Consider the following 7,768-nt stretch of genomic DNA (forward strand, 5'->3'; position numbering starts at 1 on the left):
GATAGTGTGTTCTATGATATTGCATGATGGGTAATGTTACCCTGGGACAGTTGATAGTGTGTTGTATGATATTGCATGATGGGTAATGTTACCCTGGGACAGTTGATAATGTGTTGTATGATATTGCATGATGGGTAATGTTACCCTGGGACAGTTGATAATGTGTTGTATGATATTGCATGATGGGTAATGTTACCCTGGGACAGTTGATAATGTGTTGTATGATATTGCATGATGGGTAATGTTACCCTGGGACAGTTGATAATGTGTTGTATGATATTGCATGATGGGTAATGTTACCCTGGGACAGTTGATAGTGTGTTGCATGATATTGCATGATGGGTAATGTTACCCTGGGACAGTTGATAATGTGTTGTATGATATTGCATGATGGGTAATGTTACCCTGGGACAGTTGATAGTGTGTTGCATGATATTGCATGATGGGTAATGTTACCCTGGGACAGTTGATAATGTGTTGTATGATATTGCATGATGGGTAATGTTACCCTGGGACAGTTGATAGTGTGTTGCATGATATTGTGTGGTGGGTAATGTTACCCTGGGACAGTTGATAGTGTGTTGCATGATATTGCATGATGGGTAATGTTACCCTGGGACAGTTGATAATGTGTTGTATGATATTGCATGATGGGTAATGTTACCCTGGGACAGTTGATAATGTGTTGTATGATATTGCATGATGGGTAATGTTACCCTGGGACAGTTGATAATGTGTTGTATGATATTGCATGATGGGTAATGTTACCCTGGGACAGTTGATAGTGTGTTGCATGATATTGTGTGGTGGGTAATGTTGCCCTGAGACAGTTGATAGTGTGTTGTATGATATTGTGTGATGGGTAATGTTACCCTGGGACAGCTGATAATGTGTTGCATGCTATTGTGTGATGGGTAATGTTACCTGATAATGTGTTGTATGCCATTGCATGATGGGTAATGTTACCTATTTCGGAACAGCTGATAATGTGTTGTATGCTATTACATGATGGGTACCCGGTAATGTAACCCTTTTAAGGACAGTTGATAATGTCTTGTATGCTATTGTATGATGTGTAATGTTACCTATTTAGCAACAGCTGATGTGTTTTATGCTGTCTACTGATATCATTTTTAAGGATTACAATATATACATATTATAATTGATTGTGTTCTTTAAGTAATTTACTACAATTGGACAGTCGTGTGTTGAGAGAAGTCATCTGATTCCGGTTACTCATCCAAAACAATAAGAAACAGGATTATTGTAAAGAGGAATTTAATGTTTTGCTTGGAGGTCAGTGACATGTATATTTCAATTGAAATATCTGTTGGCATATGTACTTAAACATCGCCAAGTATTAGCATATATACAGTGTGTATGTATATATATATATATATATGTGTGTGTGTGTGTGTGGCAATATCATAGACATTTTAGCGTAGAATGGCCTGTTTATCTTCAAATTGTGGGTTTTTTTTATGCCCCCCTTCAAAGAAGAGGGGCATATTGGTTTGCACCTGTCGGTCGGTTGGTAAACCACATGTTGTCCGCTCAATATCTTGAGAACCATTCACTTGATCGTAATGGTATTTCATATGTGGATTGGTTATGAAAAGAAGAGGACCCCTATTGTTTTTCAGGTCTAAAGGTCAAGGGTCAACCTACTCTGGACATAGGAATATACTGTCCGCTCAATATCTTGAGAACCCTTTGCTTGACAGACATCAAACGTGGTACACTGGTACATCGTCAGGAGTAGATGACCCCTATTGATTTTGAGGTCACCTGGTCAAAGGTCAAGGGTCAAACTGGAGATAGGAATATATTGACCACTCAATGTCTCGAGAAACCTTTGCTTGACAGACATCAAACTTGGTACACTGGTATATTTTTAGAAGAAGATGACCCCTATTGATTTTGATGTCACATGGTCAAAGGTCAAGGGTCAAACTGGGCATAGGAATATACTGTCTGTTCAATATCCTGAGAACCCTTTGCTTGACAGACATCAAACTTGGTACACTGGTACATCATCAGGAGAAGATGACACCTATTGCTTTTGAGGTCATGTAGTCAAAGATCAAGGGTCAAACTGGACATAGGAATATACTGATTGCTCAATATCTTGAGAACCCTTTGCTTGACAGACATCAAACTTGGTACACTGGTATATCTTCAGGAGAAGAGGACTCCTATTGATTTTCAGATCACATGGTCACGGGTCAAACTGGACATTGGAATATACTGTCTGCTCAATATCTTGAGAACTCTTTGCTTGACAGACATTAAACTTGGTACACTGGTACATCATCAGGAGAAGATGACACCTATTGATTTTGGGGTTGCGTGGTCAAGGGTCAACTGGACATAGGTATATACTGTCCACTCAATATCTTGAGAACCCTTTGCTTGACAGACATCAAACTTGGTACACTGGTACATCTTCAGGAGAAGATGACTCCTAGTGATAGTCAAAGGTCAAGGGTCAAACTGGACATAGGAATATACTGTCTGCTCAATATCTTGAGAACCCTTTGCTTGACAGACATCAAACTTGGTACACTGGTACATCTTCAGGAGTTGATGACCCCTATTGATTGTTAGGTCACATGGTCAATCCACTCTTAACATAGGAAGATATTGTCTGCTCAGTATTTTGAATTGATGATACTACTCTCAATTAAATGATGTGTGTGTATAACCCTTTTCAATTTTGCACCATGGGTGGCATATGTATTTTACAAACATCTCTTGTTTTTTACATTTATACAATCCATAACATTAATGAATTTTATATCATTGACATATATACGGCGAGAAATGCTTTGCTTTATTTTTAAAATGAGCAGTATAATATTGATGTTTTAATTTCCTTGTACATTTATGTATTGAGCCAGACAAATGACAGAACATACAGAAATTGTTTCGTGATTTTATGATTGAATAAACTTAATGAAAGTTTTCATCAGTGATTAGATTGATTTATTGTTGCTTTTTTACGCCTCGTCGATAATTCTTCACTCAAATTGAGACCTCATCATAGAAAAGGTGTTAAACGCCTCGTTACTCGTATTTCCCTAAAGGCGTTGCATGAAAGATCGATAAAATTAAGTTATTCAAATCAATTGGAACTTGTGTATTGATTCAAACATTTTTAAAATAAGTTTTAAAGACGTGTGTTGGCAAAATTATTCAAAATAATTTGAGATTTTAAATCAGGCCATAAACGAATTATATGATTTTAGCGATCAAATGGAGGGACCTAGAAAAACTGCCTTCTTGAAACAAAATGAATTTAGCATAGATATGTTCTTCGAGTTTTCCACTAAAAACGGTCGCTTTGAAATTCTGTTTTATGAAGGCACTTTTTTGTAAATTTAAAAACAAATCGAAAAGATTTCACCGGTATGTTAATTTTCAGTAGAAATGTATGGTCTACTGCGTGGTTCAGTGGGTAAGGTCGTCCACTTTTATATGTAAACTTTAAGATCTTTTCATTTTTAAAACGACCGGGTTCGAATCCCTCATGAACATAATATATATTTCTTTTCATATTACGTTTTCCATCTAGATGTTTTTCTTAATTGAAACACACTTGTAGTTTTTTGTAAATGGTTCATGTCCAATCTCTGTTTATTACAATGTGCCGAGTTTGAGTTGTAACCTGGACACTGTTTAGTTTGTGAATGAGACTCCCAACAAACACACAAAATACAGCATGCAATACGTGTGTTTTAATAGTCAAGACTGCAAACAAGATTGTGAGAACTTGTATGTTTTTCCGAGTTAAATGCGTTGACAAAGGTATCGTGCATGTTACGGAAAACCGTTGTGAACTTTGCAAAGCTTTAAAGGAAAAAGGCCGAACAAAGTAAATTACCGTTAAACCGTTTGAATGGATAAGATAATATGTATTTCAGTAGCAAATTGTTATGGTAAATTAATGTTTTCAGGTGCATGTACTTCGAGTTTTGTTGAACTTTATTAATGCGTATTAAACTTCCCATATTTTGTTTTGTGGTCAGAGTTATGTACAGATAATTGTAGAAAATAATACACACGGGTATTATAGCTTTAGACTGTAGTAGTATAAAATATTAAATATTTAATACCCCGTGACCCTATGCATTGTGTCTGATACTCAGAAAAAAGACAATTTAATAGATAAATACGTACATACATGTACAAGAAATGAATGAATGACCTTGGATCCACCCCACAATTGAATATGGGTCTGCGCAGCGGTTTGACATCCTATCAAGATCAGATTAAATTTATAGTGTAAACGTGATCATGTACGTGCGCATGTGATAAACAAGAGTATTTCATTCCTTTCTAACCCTCTTCATCTGTGAGAGCCTTTGGAAATGGATGTGTGAGCAATTGGTAGATAAATTACCATGTGCCCCCTAGTCAGGTGAGTTTGTAATGACATGTTAAAACCCTGACTGTTATTGAGTGAGTAAATGTTGTGTAATTTCAATAAGAACAAAATTGCTCAACAATGACGTTCTGCAGCCTCTGTTGGCACCATTGATACAACAGTACACACAAGTTTCAGCAGGACCATGCGCGCGCATACTTTGAGAATGACACAAGATGTTCTTTAAAGGAATTGCATCAATGTCCTTGATTGTCCCGCCATGCGCCCATAGTTTAATCCGATTCACCAGGTTTGGGACGAGCTTGGTAGACATGTGCAGCTGCTGGTCTCAGCATCCACAAGAACTGGGAAGCGTGATTTAGTCTGGCCTCCCTTCCCACATTTCCGTTCGTGCACTTTCTACATCTCTCAATGTAGAGAGTGCGTGAACGGAACTGTGGGAAGGGAGGCCAGACTAGAGCGCTGTTAGAGGAATGACTGGATATTCTCCAAGGAGCCATCCGGACCATTCGTCAGTCAAAGGAACGTCGACTACGCGCCGTTATAAACGCTAATAGTGGAATAGGTACCATGTACTAGTGAACCAAACCGGAACTTTGCCCAATACTACCGCCTTTGACTTCATTTTTAGCCTCTCAGAGAATAGCAATAATGTTTTAAATTAATGGATATAAGACTTTATTTATCAAAGATTATATACCAGAAATATGATATGTTTCAAATTAATGTATTAAAAACATAAGACAAAACATTACCCAGCGTTGTGTTTTTTAAAGTCTCTCATTATATGTTCATTGTGTCTACAGTGCGGCAAGAATCATTTAAAATTATTATGAAAATTATTATGTGGGACTTTAACCATACATATAAATGTAGTAATGAAACACAAAGCAGACTGATTCTACAAAGAGAGGGGGGAGTCTGTTTACTATTATGTTAATGAAAATCACTGTAGACAGGATAAAAAGACCTCATATTTAATTAAAATACAAGTAACTCTGTTCATCACCATATATCTTCTCAATTTTCATATTTTTACGTGCATTTATACTACAAAAGTTTGTGGTAAACATGTCAATGTTTTAAATGAATATCTTTATATCAGAGTTATCTTTCTTGTATCTGTACGGAGTCGGTCTGACTCTACCTACGCTTCATCTGTTTATGTTCATTGACTACATGTTTTACCAAAGCTCGGGCTTAAATGACTTTCATCGCAATCATAGATTGGTTTAGCGTTCTATACTCGAGTTCACGTAATAATAGCATTACTTTTCCATAGTTTAGAAGTTCCAATCAGAAGGAATATTAAATAGCCGTTTTGTTGAGCTCCATTGTCGGGAGATTTAAATATTGATTTACTCAGTAAATACACATGAAAATTCATTGTTCACTAGGGAGGAATTAAATGCTTCTTTTAATCGTGCTAGGTACCCGAACCAAGGGAAGTGTTGGGATAGAATTATTCATAAAACGTTATTATTGAAATTGGTTTTGGACATATACAAGCCGTCCCTGTAATGCATGAATAGTAGGCGGAGTCGCCAAGGTTTGTTTACATTAACGACGATTCAAAGATCAAAACGGAAAATTTCTATGTCATTATGTTACATTAGTATACAATATATGTGTTCATTTTCCGATTATGTAGCAATGTTGAATTCCAGGGAGAATTGTGTGTCTGTGAAAGAGAATCGACCAGATGAGTTATCGCCTGAACGCTGAGAGAGACCCTACGAGCTGCTGAGTGAAAATTTTGAAAATAATCTATATTCGATGGATCTTGTTATATCACACCCCGCCATTGTAGATAAAGGAATTAGGAACATTTATAGCGGACTACATTCACATCATATCGTCGGGTCGAGATCATGTGACACTGGGGTGAAATTATACAAAGAAGATTTCAACCATGTTCATGCAATGGAAAAATTCAGACGAAGTCAGCTGGAATATATCCCAAAATTCAAAACGTGTCTACCGAAAGCTCCGGCCTATACGACTGTCAACAACAGAAAAGTGAAAAAAATTGTTGAACGTTTGTATTCTGCCGGCAGACGACCGCAGACGTGTGTTCCACAGAATGCAGAACCGCCATATGTGCGACCTGGAAGTTTTTCAAGATCACAAACACCGACACCAAATGAACACAAAAAACACGTGCTCTCTGCTCATCCTCGAGCTCTCATTATTTTTCCTAGTGCGCATGTTCGTAAAAAAGAATCTAGAGGTTGTGTTAAGACTGCAAAAACAACTTCGAGTGTTTCAGACGAAAAAACTCTTAAAAGTGAATGTTCGACAAGTTGTAAATCAGAATTAAATTTAGACTTGTCAAAACTGAAAACAAGGAAAAAACGACGTTTCAAAAGCAGTCCAAAAAGTGAGGGTCATCCCACCGCCCTATCAGAAATTAGCATGATCAGTAATTGTTATTCCGAAAAGGGCCAGACCCACTATAAACCCAGCCGACACAGTCTCTTCGAAATGATCCAGGATCTTTATCTTGATGAAGATATTGATTGAAGCCAAAGTTCTGTTGATTATATTAAGTGCCATATTTATGAAATACCAAAAGATCAAATCATGAGTGTACCATAAATCAGCTGGAGCAGCAGTGAATGTGCGTAAATATGATTCATACAGTAGCGGTTTCGTCCCAAAAAGGCAAGACAATGATACATGACGCTTGTCACTATGTCGCTTTGCAGACAGATTAATATACAAATAATTTTGTCGTTCGTTGTAACTGGTACTTGGAGAAAGTTTACGTGAGGAATTCGAAACAGCGGATTACATTGGATTTTATAATTCCTCTAATTGATTTATTGATACTGTGGGTCACTACGCGATATTAGTACTTAGTGTATTAGATGTACATTACATTTGCAGTAATGAAACAATTCTACCAAATTTACTTCTCTTGGAAGAGTTTTGATGTTTTTCTTGACAGTTATTATTTCAAAGGTACTGCATGTTATATTCGAAGCAGCGGTATAAAATATCACTTAATTGCTTAGACCGTTTACTATTATACCATTCCACCTCATCACCCCTGAAAGCGTTATTGATAAGTTGCGCTTGGCTTATAACACAATATTGACAGACGCCAGTTCATCTTATGGACAGAGCACGGATATTGCCAAAAAAACCTCATTGCACCTATCCATCCATCAGAATTTGATGTCATAGATTTCTTTCGCGACCACTGACATTAAGATATATCCATAAATATTCATGTTTGTTTGTGAAGTCGAATGCATAGGAGTTAACCAACCACAGTATAGTGGCGATAAGCTGTGGTTTATGTCTTTTCCCAAAAGCTTATGGCTTGGTGACTATCTTCATTTGTCTACTCAGAGCTAATCTTCCTTTGTGTTCTCT

General features: G+C 37.0%; 1 protein-coding gene across 3 annotated transcripts in view; it reads left to right on the forward strand.

Annotated features, from left to right (window-relative positions):
* Nucleotides 1-7,301, forward strand: part of LOC130046375 (toll-like receptor 4) — a 21,452-nt gene extending 14,151 nt beyond the window's left edge. Inside the window, exons 2-3 of one of the 3 annotated variants that reach the window (XR_008799019.1) lie at nt 1-5,936; nt 6,055-7,301. The exon at nt 1-5,936 is cut by the window's left edge and continues 3,080 nt beyond it. Coding sequence is in view for 1 of the 3 variants with exons in the window: in XM_056151223.1 (XP_056007198.1) it covers nt 6,164-6,910 (747 nt within the window). In the remaining 2 variants the exon portion in view is untranslated. The other 2 variants (XM_048899014.2, XM_056151223.1) reach the window with 2 other exon arrangements.
* Nucleotides 7,302-7,768: the final 467 nt, after the last annotated feature.

The sequence above is a fragment of the Ostrea edulis genome, chromosome 10 (assembly GCF_947568905.1).
Source record: "Ostrea edulis chromosome 10, xbOstEdul1.1, whole genome shotgun sequence".
Classification (NCBI taxonomy): domain Eukaryota; kingdom Metazoa; phylum Mollusca; class Bivalvia; order Ostreida; family Ostreidae; genus Ostrea; species Ostrea edulis.